Source organism: Betta splendens, chromosome 15, assembly GCF_900634795.4.
Source record: "Betta splendens chromosome 15, fBetSpl5.4, whole genome shotgun sequence".
In the NCBI taxonomy this organism is placed as follows: Eukaryota; Metazoa; Chordata; class Actinopteri; order Anabantiformes; family Osphronemidae; genus Betta; species Betta splendens.
Genome location: NC_040895.2, coordinates 1,023,876 through 1,041,725, shown reverse-complemented (window position 1 = coordinate 1,041,725; position 17,850 = coordinate 1,023,876). Strand labels below are relative to the sequence as shown.

At 42.8% G+C, this 17,850-nt stretch overlaps 1 protein-coding gene across 1 annotated transcript; it reads left to right on the top strand.

Moving 5' to 3' along the window:
* Positions 1-51: 51 nt before the first annotated feature.
* LOC129603076 (MAP7 domain-containing protein 1-like) lies at positions 52-17,454 on the top strand. The gene is made up of 3 exons (XM_055502761.1): positions 52-224; positions 11,816-11,984; positions 14,501-17,454. Exon 3 carries the CDS (start codon positions 14,509-14,511, stop codon positions 15,532-15,534), a length of 1,026 nt encoding a protein of 341 aa, XP_055358736.1. The 5' UTR covers positions 52-224; positions 11,816-11,984; positions 14,501-14,508; the 3' UTR covers positions 15,535-17,454.
* The last annotated feature ends 396 nt before the right edge of the window (positions 17,455-17,850 follow it).

Sequence of the window (17,850 nt, the reverse complement as noted above, 5' to 3'; positions counted from 1 at the left end):
ATCTAATCTCTGGAATTTATATATTTAGAATTTTATTATCTCAATAAAGGATAATTTACACCTATTGGATTTATAAAAAGCTCAGTCAGATTGGAATACAAAATTTAAAGGCTTTAGTGTCGGACACGACATTTTGGCGAGCCAGCCAGGAGGATCGGCCCGTGTCTGAGGCGGCGGACTGGGGGAGAGACGGCGAAGCTCAGGGGCCCCAATCCACCATTAAGGTGAGCTAAATTTTCTTTTATTTATCTAATTTATGAGTCGAGCTGTCTACTCCTTCCAGCCCAAGGCCAACAGATAGTGTGGGCCTTTCCGAAATAACCTAGAAATAAAATAAAACATTAAAACATATTTTTTTAGAGAACAAGCAGTGTACTCCAGGATCGACAGGCATTTATAGGTGTTTGTCTGTGTTTTTGTGTGCAACTAACAATTTATGTTGTTTGTCTGTATAAGTTTTAACTAACCACTCGTAGCGTCCTTATCTATGTGTGTGTAACCGAGTGTGCCCGGGTGTGAATGGGAGTGTGTGAGGCCCAGTGCTATGCTAAAGACGTTAAGTTAATTCGTCATATAAGAAAGTAAAAAAGAAAGGGTATGGAGAATAGTGATGGATAAATTTGAAAAGTGCTTGTTTAATGTTGTGATTGCCATTTGGTTAGGGCTGTGTTTTGCTTGTTTAGGAGGAATAATTTGGTGTTTTGTAAAATACGGAAAGTGATTGAGAGCATTTGAAGCGTGTTTAGAAAGAATAAAAAATAGAAAGGAGACGAATAACGAAGCGAAGTGTGAATGCAAACCCAGTGAAGGGTAGAGAAGTTTAGATAAGGAAAAGAGCTCATTAGGACCCGCGCCGGACAGGGGGGTCAAGAGGCGAGTCTGAATAGAAATCACTGTGCCCTCTCAGGAGTGATACAGACTTCGAAGCCTAAAGGCTCAAGTGTGACTACACGCCACCGTGCCCTCTCAGGGGTGGTACACACTGGTTTTAGCCTTGAAGTACAGCGCCTGGTTCAGGGCTGGAAATAGTAGCTACAGAAAACAGAAAACCCTAAAAAAAAAGGCCTTGTATATGTGTACAAAAAATTATAATAATCCGTAGTAACAAGCATATAAAAGGGTGGTGTAAAGTAATCGATGGTATATTACTGTAAATAATAATAAGAAAGTCAACGATAACTATAATAATTATACTATCACTAATAATAATAATTGTAATAATCATAATAATAATTGTAATAATAATAGTAACTATAGTATATATGAAATATATATAATATAATATATAATATATATACAATAACAGTAAGTATATAGTAGTTAATAAAAGTATTAATAGTAATACGTAACTAAAGTAAAAGTAAAAAGTAAAATAGTATAATATATAGTAAAAAAAAAAGAAAGAGTAACAATAATTGATAATATTGAGGTGCAAAAGTTGGGTACACTGAAGAACACCATAGATTGTGCTGACCATCTTATTTGTCTCTAAAAAAGTTAAATAGCGTAAAATTAAGAACAAAACAGCACCATTAGTGTAAAGTAATTAGAAAAGCCACAAGTCTGCTGAAATAAGCAAATTGGAGAAAAGTCTGAAAACAGTTGATTACAGTCACGGGTCTGGGGTGTCGCGCTAACGCTCTGAGAAGGGCAATGGGAGCCGTCAGTAGTAAACAACGTGATACTTTAACCCCAGTGGAACTGATAATGCTGAAACATCCCACAAAGAAACGTAAAATCCAGCAGTGCATGAACAGATGGAACAGGATGACATCGGGGAGTGCAAAGTGGCCCGTTCAAGGCACCTTTGATCCAGTGTACTGCGACACAGTGGAAAAGGCTTTACGCAAAAGTGACAAAGAAAATGATAAGAAACATCAAAAGAAAAAGATAAAGAATGATGAACAAAGAGATGTTTTACAATATTTTAGAATAGAAGGAGCTCATAAGGAGATGATAGCTCAGAGCTCTATCAAAATAAAACCAACGGCACCCGAAGTTGAGACACGGCCGCCACCTTATGCCCAAATGACGGGGAGTGGACAGCTTCCCGTTATGACTGATAGGGAAATAGGAGGCCAATTTAGAGGAACTACACGAGACAGAGATAGACGTAGATGACACACCACATAACATAACACAGCACACTACACAGACACTGCTGACCAGGAGCAACGAGAAAGAACAGTCATTCAGTGTGACAAAATATCCAGACTTGTCTCAGAAGGGTGAAGAAGGCGACTTGCCCCACCACTATACAGACTTGAGTGGAGATGAACAGACAGTAGCTGAACTGCAAAGCAGGTGCAGGAAAGGGAGCCGGCACCAGAGAGGCGAACTCAACCTTGAACACCAGCCAAACGATAGATGTGAGCTGCAGCTGCCGCACACACAGGGAAGATACAGCAAAGAAAGAGATATATTTAATTGCTGTGAGAAAGATCAAGAACTCAGAAGAGCGTATGGGAGTAGCCACTCCTGTCCTCCCACATGTGGGAAAGAAAACGCAGGAGAGTGCGAGCGAAGAGACCGGGACCTGCTGCTGGCCCCCAGATCTGCCTGCAAATTAAAACAAAAGGCTGAGAGAAAAGCAGCACAACTTCAGCAAGAAATAAGAAAGTGTGAACGAGCAATAATGGAAAATGATGCCTTGCTGGAAGATTTCAAGGCCAAAATAAGTGGCGCTGATCAAAAGCCAACATGGGATAGGATTATCAAACAACAAGTTGAGAAAAATAAAGAAACTCAATCCATGAGCCCACAAGATGCTGCTAAGTGTCTTGAAGAGCTGCAACGTTTAGTGGCTCAAGAAGAAATAGGTAATGAACAAAGAAGAAAACCAAAAGGACTTATCAGAGTTGAGATGGATGGTAAGTTCCAAGCTATCCCTGAAAGGGAACAGAAATCTATGAGACTGCGGTCCCGAACACTTTCAAACTATTACGGAGACACAGATGAATCAGAGCCTGGGTCTGACAGTGAAGAGCCGGACAACTACATGGCACCACTGCTCAGTGAGGGACCTCACCAGCCAAACAGGTATGTGCCATGGAACTTTATGGACATGACAGGACTGGTAAACCGACTCCCAGCCCTAACAGATGGAGCTGACAAATGGATTACAGCTCTGGAGGAAAACACAAGTGGCATAACTTTGGCAATGGGAGACATTAAAGCATTGTTGATGCAAATAGCAGGACAGCAGACAACAAAAGAAATCCTACAAGAAGGAAGAACAGGAAAGGTTTTCTCAAACAATGACTATGATGCAACACCATTTGGACCGTACCGTCCAGGAGTATGGAAAGCTCTCAGAGCTAAGTTTCCTGCAAAAATGGATCCCTCTAAGCTGGAGAAAGAGACTCTACAAGATGGAGAGAGTCCCACACAGTTCCTATATGACTTTCAGAGAAAGTGGAAAAATGAGACTGGAAGTGAATGGAATACAAATGAAACCACAAAAACCCTCTTCAAATTAATGGTAAAGAAAGCCATGCCAGAGGAGGTCAGAAAGAAACTGGACAATGTTGTTGGACTGATGAGGATGGAATGGCCGATGTACTCTGAACACATTGTGCACTATGTGGAAACATACAGAGCTGAAAAACAAAGCTTGGAAGAACAAAACAAGATGCTGGCTGGAAGACTCACACAGCTTCAAATAGGAGAGCTGACAAAGCAGAAGAAAGACAGAGAAAAGGCTAAACTGCATGCACCAGTGACCACAGTAGCAGTGGAGCCTAAGTGTGAAACAGCACAGGAATCAAAGCCTAACACTAAGAACGATACAACAATGTTACAGGCCCCAGTTATTCCTGTCACACCAGCAGCACAGCCAGTATCACAAATTTTTCCACCTGCACAGCATCCATCCTATCAACCAGCAGGGGCTACACAGGTGCAGCAAACCCCTCCAATACATGTGCATCTAAATCAAGGCTACCCAACACAGGGCAGGGGCAGAATGAACCTAAGAGGAGGGTCCAATCAGAGAGGAAGATGGAGGAGAGGGCCCCCACTGATGCAGTACCAGACCCCACAACAATACCAAACAGGCCAGCAGTACCAAACTCCACAACCGCTTGCAGGCCCACCTGGGCAACCGAGAGCAGCGCAAGGAGAGTGCTGGGGATGTGGGCAACCAGGTCACATGATGAGAAACTGTCCGACTAATCCCTGGATGGGCCCTGCAGCACAGTGGCCATAGGGAGGCCCAGAGAAGCCTAAGGGGGAAGTCATTACACCTGTCATCACTCAGCAACCGCAGCATGAACCAACCATTGAAATAACAATACAAGATACTAAACATCGTTTCATGGTGGACACAGGGGCAACTTATTCATGCATAGGAAAAGAAGGAGCTGGACTTCCCCTGTCATCATCAAAGATCCGAACTGTTGGCTTCTCTGGGAAAACACAAGTGATACCATTAACGGAACCTATTCCAATAAAGGTTGCTGGAAAAACAATCTACGCGCCCCTTCTCTATTCCGCAGATACGCCAATCAATCTGTTGGGAAGAGACATATTATGCTCTTTAAAAGCAAGAATAATGTGCACCCCCGATGGGGTTGCCTTTGACATACCAGACGATAAGCTGAACACCATGATGACGCTGATAAAACCGTCTGGAGATGAAGAATGTGAAACAAAAATCAGAGAAGCACTAGTTTACTGGCTGAAACTAACATCACCTGACTCACACCTGAAACAAGAATGGGAAGAATGGAAGCTGTTTGTAACCAACTACTATGAAAAGGCACAAGAACCAACTCTCTCTCTCCACTGCACTATGCTGTATGATAACAACCAGAGCCAAGAGGATTATGGGAAATGCTGGGATGAACTAATAAATAACACCACTACAGCAATCCAATATGATGACATCATCATAGGCCCTCAGGGAGCAGCAGCCATGGTCAAGCTTCCTGAGAGACTGCAAGGATGGTTTCAAGTTTCTGGTTCAGCACCACACATCACACTACTCATAGCAGAAGGACATGAATCACATGAGTTAGGACCAATGATAAGAGAGGCCCAACAGGTCAAACAATGGATCCCCACTGATTGTGAGTTTATTCAACACACCCCAGATCAACGCTTTATAAAAATTATTAGTAGACAAGCTGATGAGGTGATAGCAGAAAAAGTACAATTAGAATATGAAACCCAAACAATCATGACACTAACAGATGAACATGAAGAATTATTAAAACGGGTTCCCCCACATGTGTGGTCAGCCAGCAAAACAGACGTAGGATTAGTTAAATCAGCTTCACCTCTCCAATTTAAAGTTAAAGCAGGAATGAGATTACCATACCAAAAACAATATCCACTTAAAAAAGAAGCTATAGAAGGAATAGAGCCTATAATACAGGGACTAGTAGAGGCAGGAGTACTGATCAGGACTAGAAGCATGTGTAACACTCCAATCTTTCCAATAAAAAAGCCAAACACCAATGATTATAGATTAGTGCATGATTTAAGAGCAATTAATGCAGTACTACAGGAAGAAACCCCAATTGTCCCAGACCCCCACACACTGCTGTCCAACATCCCACCGGGAACTAAGTGGTACACTGTGATTGATCTCTGCTCAGCATTTTTCAGTGTGCCTGTACATCCTAATTCTCAATTCTTATTTGCCTTCACCTACCAGGGTCAGCAATACACTTATCAACGGCTGCCACAGGGCTTTGTGCATTCTCCCTCTATTTTTAACAGAGTGTTAGCAGAAGATCTTCAACATTTAGACATTCAATCAACCACATTAATGTATGTAGATGACATTCTGATCTGCTCAGAAACCAAAGAACAGTGTGAAAAGGATTCAGTTGCAGTGTTGAACGCACTGGCAGCTGGAGGTCATAAGGTCAGCAAGAGCAAGTTGCAGTTCTGTCAACAGACAGTAGAGTATTTAGGACGACAGCTTAGCGGCGAAAAAAGGCACATTGCAATTGTAAAAGCTCCAAAACCACTGACTGTGGGACAAATGTTGTCCTTCTTGGGCATGGCTGGATACAGCAGACCCTGGATCTGTGATTATGCCATAAAAGCAGCTCCTTTAAGAAATATGATACGTGCAGCTGGACAAAATAACCGTTCAGCACCTCTGGTGTGGACAGAGGAAGCAGAAGGAGCATTTCAAATTCTAAAAAGAGACCTGCAGACTGCCCCAGCATTAGCTAATCCTGATTATAAGAAACCATTTCATCTTTATGTGGCTGAGAGACAGGGCTATGCATGTGCTGTTTTGATGCAGAATTCCCCTACAGGGAAACAACCGATAGCCTACTATAGCACCAAGCTTGATAACATTGAAGAAGGGCTGCCGCCTTGCTATCAGGGCTTGGCCGCAGCTGCGTTTGCTTACAAAAAAGCATCAGTTCTAACAATGGGACACCCAGTGACATTGTATACGTCACATCAATTGCATGCAATGCTAACCAGCCCTCGATTTGTAGTTACACAGGCCAGAAGGACCGGTTATGAAGTTTTACTGTCAGGAAAAGAATTAACAATTCAACGGTGCACCACAATAAATCCAGCAACTAGAATGGTGCTACCAAATGAAGGAATCCCACATGACTGCATTCAGGAGACAGACAGATTTATGCAAGTACAAGAAAATTTGCATAATCAACCGATCCCATCAGAATTAACATTTTTTGTGGATGGTTCTTGTATACGAGATGAATTTGGCACCCGTGCGGGCTATGGTGTTGTTCAGTTAAGACCTGATGGCACATTTGATAAAATACAGTCGGTGAGCATTGATCAGCCATGTTCTGCTCAACTTGCTGAGATAAAAGCTCTCACTGCAGCCTGTAAGCTGGCTGCAGGAAAAACAGCCACTATCTACACTGATAGTGCGTACGGGTATGGAGTGTGTCACATTCATGCCTGCATCTGGAAACAAAGAGGCTTCATCCGTGCAGACGGCACACCGGTTGTGCATGGAGAAGCTGTGGCACAATTAATTCAGGCCATGCAACTACCAAAAGAGTTGGCTATCGTGAAATGTCCAGCACATCAAAGAAATGGCACCTTCATACAGAGGCAGCCGGTAAAAGTGTCTACCCCCACCGTGTTTGGGTTTCAAATCTGCCGCGTCAGTGGCGGGTTTGTACTGCAGGAGGAGTGTGTTACGTCCTTCTGGCCTGTAGGTGGCGATTGACTCCCACTTTTGGTCCTGAAACATCGTAGTTGCTTACGTCATATAGGCTCTTGTAGAACAACCAATGATCAGGTCTTTGGTGGCCTAGTGGTTAACGTGCATGGCCACAACGTTTTTTTTTTGTCCGGGGTTCGAGTCTGAGTGGAAGCAGTTTTTTTATTTTAATTATTGGAAAAACAGCGTCTCATCATCATCATGTGATCACGAGATGACAACGTTGTATTACTTAGTGCATGAATCGCCAAGACCATGAACCGCTGGTCGCGTTATAGTATGAAGTTATGAACGTAAGTAAATTATGGCAAATTATGGCAGTTTAAAACCGAAAATAGGAAGCTGAACGGTGCGCCCTCCCGCGTGCAGCGTTCGATTTATGGCAGACAAGCTACTGTAACCCTGATTTCTTGCTGTTGGTACGGGCAATTTTCTTTACGTGGAATGCTTCTTTAATGCACCACACGGCAAGACAGTACGGCACATGTACACTTTTTTCTTTACGCCGCTCTCACCCAACGCGCGTCACATTTTCCTGTCCCCCGTCAACAAGGACAGGTAGGAACTAATGTTGATGACAAATAAAATCACAGTAGCTGAAATGTCACGTTTCCCAAACATAAAATAAAAAAAATAAAAAGGAATACTAACTAAGGTTACACTACTACAATTTAAAAAAGTGAATAAGGATGATCTAGACCAGGGGTCGGCCACCGGTAACACCCACGTTTTAAATGAAAAAAACAAACACTGGGAGCCGCGGAGGGCGGCAATATTATATTATTTGAGAACATTCAACATTTGTTTTTTAATCCAAAGAAGACATAAAAGTCGGGGCTCAGAGATCTAACCGATGCTAAAACATTGTCAAGGCATCGACAAGGACAGCTAACTCGCTTTTCCCTGCTTCAAACAGCTGTTTTAACTGAGAGCAACCCGTGCGGCATCACCGGTCAATCTGTAAACGTATTAATTTTTTTTGTAAATAAAAATAATGTTTGCCCTGTTCAAACCTGCATGGGGAATTCTGAAAGCGGCTGAGCAACTTCGTAGGAACACATATGGTACAGGTGAAAGGGAGACTAACAACACAACGCAGCCGAGGCTGTAGCAGAGAAACGCAGATCTTTGTCCTGCGTGTTGATGAGCGTTTCCCATCCCCCAGTGTCACCGCTCTGGGACGTGGATGGCCACGCCCACTTTCATTCAACAGACGGACATGAAAGAGGGAATAACGAAATAAACAGCTGGTTAACTTCGTGGGAACATGGCTGTAGCTCTGCAATGACTTTATGTGGTACAGGTGAAAGGAGTAATAACGAAATAAACAGCTGGTTAACTTCGTAGGAACACCTTGTAGTAGGAACTGGTATATTTAGAAAACCCAGTAGTCCTAGTGTTAAGGTGTGTGAACTGGGGAGGAGACGGCAGCAGCGACTGAAGAGCGACTGAATAGAGTTGATGTCTTCCCCGCTGACAGGCGCATTCATTTGATAATGCACGTACCTTGGCTGACAGTTCAGTCAAAAACCATACTGAATCTTTATTAAACCGTCCCTGAATAACAAATATGAACTGCAGTTTCTTCCTTGATTATCCGTGATTATTATGAAAGAAGCGCAAATCTTCGCCAGTCCAAATTGTGCAATTAATACTGTGTTTACAATAAAGGTAATAAATAATAATATTAGTATTTTCATTTTAAAAAGCACTGCATATTTTAAACGAATGTCGAAGTGCTACAAATAACTTAGACTACGCTACGATAAATACATACGTTTATTTTTGCAGAGTAAACGTATGTAGAACAAACTACTTGCTGCATTAATGAGTCTTAGACCTGCAGCTGATCACGCCGCCCGATGCTGCCCAGTCTCCCACGGAGCTTTGTCTGGAGCTGAGGTATTTCTCACCTGCTGATCGAGTAGTAGCAACACATTAGCATGTCTATGCGCCTCTACGAAGGAGGGGGGAGGGGTGTGTAGATTTCCTTTGCGACTGTGAGCAAACATGACACAAGCAAAAGCTTGGTCGAACTCAGATCCAAGTCATCTGAGTACGAAACACATCACATTTCATTCGATCTCGTGTTTCATTCGAGCGGCAGTCGGGAGCTCTCTGCTACGACTCATCCACGGATGAGCTTCGATTAAAAATTAAAAGCAGAGGTTTTTTGTTTTTCGTTTTTCTCTAAACGAAAAAAACAGCTTAAAATTCAAGTCCGTGTGTTTTTGTTAAAAAATATTTTTGTTCAGTTTATTGGTTTGTAATGCGGTGCTTTTATTCAGGATAGATAGACGGGTGGGAAATCAAAGTTTTGAAACGTACACGGGCGAATAAGTCACATCAGCCACTCATTCAGTTACAATGACACGCACAGTCAAAACAAATTCTCGCTACATCTCGTGCACCACTGCACCGTTCCTCTCGTAGCCTGCATTTGCACATCCATACATTTGTGTATTGGTCACTCTCTGTCTGGACACATGACTCCGAAACACGTCACGTGTTTGTGTAAGAGTTTGATGTCTCCACCAAATTATATGCAGAGGTAACGAGAGAACGACTTTTTGTTTTCCGTTTGTCTCTAAACAATAAAAACATATTAACTCCAATTCCGTGTCTTTTTGTAAAAAACAAATATTTTGCCTGTTTTATTGGTTTGTAAGGCGGTGCTTTGATTAAAATCCGTTTGCCGCTCATCGAAAGAGAAACGAAAACGCCGGTGAAAGTGGCTGGATGGACGGATGGGAAATGAAAATGTTGAAACGTACACGGGTCGAATAAGTCTCTCAGCCTCAGTTACAATGACACGCACAGTCAAAACAAGTCAAACTGCAGTTCTGCAGACACAGAGTAAACGCGTAGGAACAAACATGTTGCTGTAATGCGTCGCTGTAGATCTGCTGATTTCTGGCGTCCTGTCAAAATTACGACAACTGCTGTAAAACAAATTCCTATGATTATTACGGTTATTTACGTAAAATCTACGACTATTGGAAAACATTCATTAACAAGTTGTGGAAGTTTAAAACCTAAATAAGCGGCTGTAGTCGCAGATGGACTGCGCTCTACGTCTTTACTTGCGCATTCAATTATATTAATTAAACCGCGACGCATAATCATGGTATTATGTGAAGCCAATATGTTGTATCAGATGTTAGAGCGGTGGGTGTGTACATATTTTTAAGAGACGCCTTCTATTTAAAGACACGAAAAAGCTGAGGAGAATGAAAACAAGAATGTGTTGCTGCTGTGGCGCTGCCTGTTTTAAACCACACAGAACAATTATAACTTCGCAGTGAACAGAAAACAGCTAAGCCATCAACAAGTTGTTGCCCTTCATACTCCCCATGTTTGAGCACACAACAGATACTTAATAGTAAAATAGGTCTGGTGTAATATATGTGTGTTACAGGTAGAAATGAACAGTCGGACCTCAGTTACGCTGTAGTGCTTTGGAGGCTTCTAATCAACGCTGCGCCACCTGGTGGTTAAAACGAGACTAGCGTCCTGATTTTTTTCAGCCGGCTGCAGGATTAAAAATCTTTAGTCAGCGACGCACTCGCTGCACCGTGGCGACGCGGCGGTACTGCAGTAAAAACCCTAGTCACTTTGAACCGCTGCCACTGTATCTAGAGGTAATAACTTAGCAGATGAAGCTGCAAAAGAAGCAACAAAAAGTGTAATACAATCTCCTGTTTTGAATGACATGCATCATTCATACAAGCTCAGAACTCTGTTCCAGAAGCAGAGAAAAGGCTCTGGGTCCAAAGGGGGGCCATTAAAACAACCACCCCACATGCAGATTTATGGAGGAGTAGTCAGGGACATTTTGTGTTGCCATTGTCACTCTTACCTTTTGCTATAAAGAAAATGCACGAGCCAGATCACTGTTCACGAGGCCAAGTGTTAAAGAAATTACAAGCTGTGTGGTGGTCACCTTACATGGCACCAATGGTGGATAGAGAACTGGCCTTGTGTCCACAGTGTCCTAAATATAATGTGAGAAAAACCTTCACCCACCCAATAGCTCACATACCAGTTCCTGAAGGCCCTTTCAGACATCTGATGATGGATTATGTGGACATGATAGACAGAGTGAGAGGTAAGAGGTACCTGTTTGTGGTGGTCTGTCGATTCAGCAGGTGGATAGAAGCTTGTCCAACAGCCAATCCAGACCACAAAGCAGCAGCTAAGTTCTTGTGTACAGAAGTCTTTCCCAGGTTTGGAATGCCAGATACTATATCTTCGGATAATGGTCCTCACTTTGTGTCAAAAGTTATAAGAGAGATGTTTTACATCTTAGGAGTTAAGCAGAAGTTTGGGTGTGTTTATCACCCTCAGTCACAAGGTTCAGTAGAACGAGCGAATGGAGCGCTTAAAGCTAAAATCTGTAAAATAATGGCAGACAGTAATAACAAACTGACATGGGTGGATGCATTACCACTGGCATTGATGTATATGCGCTCACAAACTAACCGACTAACTCATCTAACACCTCATGAAATGCTTACTGGCCGACCAATGCCTCTTCCACAGTATCGTGGTCCGATAGAGGGACCAACACTGCACCAGCTTGAAAAAGAACTGGGAGATTATTTAAGGGGTTTGACTAAAATCCACAGACTTATCTTCCAACAGGTGAAAGAGGCCAACGGTACAGGGGAGAACAGAATACCACTGGATGTGAGAAACATCCAAGTAGGAGACCAGGTGTTCATACACGTGTTCAAAAGGCAGTGGAATCAGCCTCGCAGAGAGGGGCCGTTCAAGGTTGTGTTAACCACACCCACTGCTTTAAAAGTAGAAGGTAAGGACTTCTGGTACCACCTTAATCACTGCACGCGTCACCGACCACCTAACCCGCCGGGGAACCTACCAGCCCCAGTGCATGCTGAAGGGGATGCGGACAGCACCCCACGAAGTAGAATACCAGCTTTACTTCCTTCTAACGGGGAAAGACGATCAGAAAGATTAAAAGCAAGAAGACAAGTCACGCAAACCTCACAAAGGGAAATACCAGACCACGCACATAGTAACACTGACTTTAATAATGCAACATCCACAGTTACAAGTCCTGGAACAGCAGGTGAAGGGTTCTCAGTCGAAGATGCTGCTTCCCTTGCTCCTGACCACTCTGACGTACCTCTACACACACCAGCATGGGAAGGAGACGTGTCGGAGGAGCCTGAATAGCCCCCGCCGCCTTTCTCTCTCCTCTCTCTCTGTTCTTCTTGTGCTAACCCTTTTAGGCTTAGCAAGGGGGGAGCTACTACTGCTACATGACACTGCGTCTGAGCTAACTAGTACTGAAAAAGGCCAACACCCACTAGCTGGTTGTGCGCTGGCCATGATTACACTAGCTGTTCATAAAGGCATAATAGAACCACGGAGCAACCGCCACTACACATATGTAAAGTCTAATGCATATGAGTTCACACTGACCACTAGTTTTTCAGAAACGTATTGGCTGGGAAATCCACGCACTGATGACTGCCGAGGAGAAGGGATGATGACCATACAGGTAACATGCACGAAAACGATATGTCAGGAAGCAGATGCAGGAGAGCCCATGACAGTGTTAGAAGCTAATCAATTATTCCACTTAATACATGGGAGAGAGAAACGTGATGTAGAAAAAGTAAAAACGTCCAAATGGGACACTAATCTATTTCAACAGTGGCTAAAATATTCGGCTGAAGCAATGTTCAATGCAAAAGGAGGAAAAAAGCAAGACTGTATTGCTTGCTATAATGCCAAAAAGATACCCCAAATTAAACCACTGCCAGGAAGTGAAATAGGAAGCTGTCCTGATTTGTCAGTATGTTTTGCACACTGTGCATTACACATGGCAGGAGATTTGCAGCAATGGAGCGATGTACTAACAGTTTGCCCATCTAGATATACCCGAAAGCATAGAGAGTTTGACATAGCAACCATAATACCTCCAATTGTAAGAAAACCTGATTCCATGACCTTTCCTATCTGTATAGTACGGGGGGAGGAATTGGAGCAGGTAACAGGCAGAAGAACACCAAAGATGAAGGATGCGGCAGGATTGGTGAAATGCAGCAAGGAAACATGGTACCCAAGAACAGCAACAAGTAATGTGACGGCCACCATCAAAATGTGCACCACCAGCCCAAAAGCCCGCATGAAATGCACCCAAGTTGTTTCAAACGGAGCACATGTAATATATGAGAGAAACCTTACTACAATCTCACAATATAGACTATTAGATTTTGCTGAAGGCACAGCTCCATTAGGAGACATCTTCTGGACCTGTGAAAACAATGCCACAATAATGCCTCAATTACCAAGAAATTGGACGGGCATATGTGCCCCAGTAATGCTGACTGGACAACTGACGCTAATCACCCAGAAAACTGCACCAGCTAGTTCCCGACCAAAAAGAAATGCACCACAGCAGTACACCCTAGCCAATTGGACATGGACATACCAACCAGCAGAAGTATATATCACATGGGACCAGGTACCAAGTGGAGTCCCAGGTGAATATGAGGCAATAGGTTCAGATTGGATACAGTCAGGTAGAGTGGCAGGAAGCATCCCGCTCACTGGTCAAATACCCAATGCTCAATACATAGCAAGAAATAGTCGATGGGTTAATTACTTATGGTACAATCAACAGAGGTTCATAAATTTCACCCTGTTAGGCTTTGAATTGGTAAAAGACCAACTGCATCCCACGTCAGTTATGGCATTACAAAACAGATTTGTGATTGAGTCCATAATGGCCACAGATCAAGGAGTATGTGAAGAGTTTGGAAAGGAGTGTTGTACCGTAATACCTCTCCACACAGCAAAGGAGGGTGACTTGACACGAGTATTAAATGCCATGAAGAAAGTACGGGACGAACACGTTAATAACTCAAACTGGAACACAAGATTGGCAAGTCTGTGGGACTGGCTTAGCAAAATGAGCTGGCTGAGGTGGCTTAAAATGATAGGAGTGACAATAGGAGGATTCTTTGTGTTGATTTTAATAATAATCTGCTGCATCTTGCCCCTGCTACGCATCCTGATCTCCAAAGTGCTGCAAAGTGTGACAGGGCAGTTCCCATTACAGGTAAGAGATGGTGATGAAATTGCTTTGACCGAATTTGACGACAGCATTAGTGACTTCAGTAACAGCACAGGGGATATAGATGATTAAAAACTAAAAACCAAGGTCATCATCCCTCTCCATTAAGGTATGTACAGTGTTCAAAACCAGTAGAAAAGAATGTGAACAACACAAAAGCAACATATTTATGTACATATGTAAATACACAACTATAACCATTTTATTCATTTTCCATAAAGACTATACAATGGCTGAGGCTTTCTGGACCTGGCAGGCAGCCATGGCGTCTGGCAGTCAGGACGATGGGACCGACAGACCAGGCCCATCACACATGTTAGCAGCACCTTATCACATAGCCACATCATCCAGGGAAACACCTATTCTGACCACCATGATACAGGCAGGATCTAACGGTGAAGGAGGGAGGCAGCAATCCTTTTACCAGCATCGACTTCCACCTTTGATGCCAACACCATTCGGAGCGGCCATTGCCCAGGTTCGACCACACCGCAGGACCATACCTCCACCACCCCCAGCACTGACTCCACCATCACCACTGCCACCAGTACTGACACCACCACCACCACCACCACCTACACCGGCGACATCAACATTAGAGGAACCCCAGCATCCAGAGGAGAACAACGACCCATGGCAGCAGATCAACTTGCCTCCAGACCCAGCAGTGAATCATCCAGAGAATGATGATGAGGAGGAGCCATCATCCAATCCAACATCTCCAGCAGAATCTTCTGAGCTGGCCAACCAGGACCTCAACAGACGACTGTTTCCCTCACGACGTCATCACATTTCTGAGGGAGATGGTAACCTAATGGGCAGATACCTGTCGCGCCCATGGAATACCTATACCACGGCACGTGACTTTGAGGAGGAGATTGCCTCAATGTCACGCCACACCTTTTTTCTTACTACTCGGAACCTATCACAGGAGGGAAGAAGGGCTCTTAAGGCAATACGGAGCAGAGCGCGACAGCGGAATAAGAACATGGAGCTTAGAGCGCGGGCTCAACGTGCCGAAAGATCACTGGCCACTATGAAGAACGAAAGGAACCGGGCCAGGATGGATGCGGAACGATACAGGCAAGCTATTAACTGTATATACAACCACTGCTGCAATTACACAATCGTGCTCCTTTCTGGAATAAGTGACATGCAAGAGGGAAACTTCCATGGGCCCAACATACTTCGTGATGAACATGTGGAAATGGAGAGGGCACGATTGCTCCCAAGGTTATCAGAACCTTATCCATGAAAACTGACACTACCATCAGTGTTTGCTTCATATATGAACATATGTAACCACTTAGTATCGACATCATATTGGAACTTGTATAACCACATAATCATGTGTATTATTAGTGTGACAGAGACCCCAGAAGATAACTGGATGCTACAAGGAGGAGAAAACACCTGTATAATGGACTTCCGGGGGACTATGGACACAGTAACTCCATAACCTGCATATTAAGAAGGACTGCTATTGATGGACACAAATCTATGTGTGATGTATTATAAATAAACTCTGTTTGATAAGGCTGTGCAGAAGGAAGGTACAAATGGTTAACAGTAGAGCTTGAGAGATCGTATAAAAATAATTCTGAAATAAGTAATTGGACAAATCCAAAAGGTGCAAATTAAAATTATTCAAATATTATTCAATTATGCTGAATAACATATATAAACATAAACAAACATAATAAACATACTATTATAAATTAACACAACTAGTAGAGACAGGAAGTTTACACTACCTGTGTGATGTTGTCAAAATGTAGTAGCATTCTGACCAGAACGATTAGGAGAAAGGACTAAGTAGGTCTGTAAAGACTGAAAAGTCAGGAAGGTTTCTTTGATTATTTTAAAAGTACTGGGCATTTAGAACCCAGTACTACACCTAAAGTGTTGAGCATGTAGGCTTGAGGCATAAGGTGTAAAGCTGCTCTGAGAGAGAACAATGTCGGAAACTTCTCTATAAAAAAAATAAGGTAACTGGTACTTAAGGAAAACTCCTTAGAAAGTTAAACCTAAAGTTCTGTGTAGCTTTATGAGCCAAAGATGAGTATTCTTGTTTTTGTTTTTTTTTCACTTATATTAAATAGCATATTTGAAGACTAGATGGTAGTAACCTGAGCACATACACATATTATGCATGTTTACTTATAATCTGTGCTCATAGATACACTTCTCCACACAAATATATATATTATGCATGCTTATTTCATTTTCATTGAACATGTGTGTGAGACATTTATTCACTAGATTAGATTAAAATGTGTTTAGGGATCCGGACCACATGACGTGGCAATTTACCTCTCATGAGTGACATTGAAAGTGAGGGGACGTTTCCCGAGTCATGTTGTCCTGTCCATAGGTGTTCTGTCAGTGACGGCACCTGGGTGATCCATTTTGTACAGGTAAGTGCCTGGGATCACTTTTAGAAGTGCCTCATAACTGTTTTACTGATAGTTGTGACACATTCTTTAGGGAGGCCCTCACTGTAGAACTCACATATCAACATACCGACATATAATCCTATGTTTTGTTGTTGAATTGCATGTATGTTACTGATGGATGGTCCTTTTAGGACCAAAGGGGGGAAATGTTGTGTAAAAATTCATAAAGTTTATAAAGTAATTACTGTTGAGATTCCAGGAGACAATGTTACAAAATAATATGGCACCTGCTGTACTACAACAGCACCCAACAGCACCCACTGTGGCAGGTGTGGATAATAGCACTCACGGGGTCATGTGTGTAAGGAGGAGACCCTGTTATGCAACAGAAGTGTAGTAGCACCAAGACCATTAAAACTACAGTGTGTTTTACTGACCTAGATAAGGCAGGTGGGAGGAGTGCAGCTTCTGCTGCAAGCTCCTGACCTACAGTAACCTGACCTTGGGAAAGTGAAGGTTTGGAGGGGAGCTGCCCCGCCCGGGGAGAAAAGGGCAGAGCAACAAGTGTCTTCACTTGGTTTGGGATTATGATTGGGTAAAAATATAATAAAATAATGGTCAAAAACACCCTAAAAGGTCAAGATGATGATCTAACGTCCGGGGAGCTGAATCCCACCCCGTGAGCAACAGGTATATAAGGTGATGTTGTGACCGAAAATCCTCAGTCTGTCTTGTCTTCTGTCACTTTTCTGTGGAATAAACGCTTTGTCGACCCTGGATCTTACTGCTCTGGACTTAGTCATTTTTGAGACCCTGCGGTTGGGACTTAGAATAATTTTGGGATCTGGCTACTGGGACTTAGAATAATTTTAGGATCTTGCTTTGGACTTAGTTTATTTTCCACACTTTGGGAGTTTTATTTCTTCACCTCTTTGGGAAGTTACTAATTTTCTGGAACCTTACTATTGTGCATTTTAGTTCATTTTTCTTCTTTTTGGGATTTACCATCTAATCTCTGGAATTTATATATTTAGAATTTTATTATCTCAATAAAGGATAATTTACACCTATTGGATTTATAAAAAGCTCAGTCAGATTGGAATACAAAATTTAAAGGCTTTAGTGTCAGACACGACATAACTAAAGTTATATTATTATTTGAGTTCATAACTTCT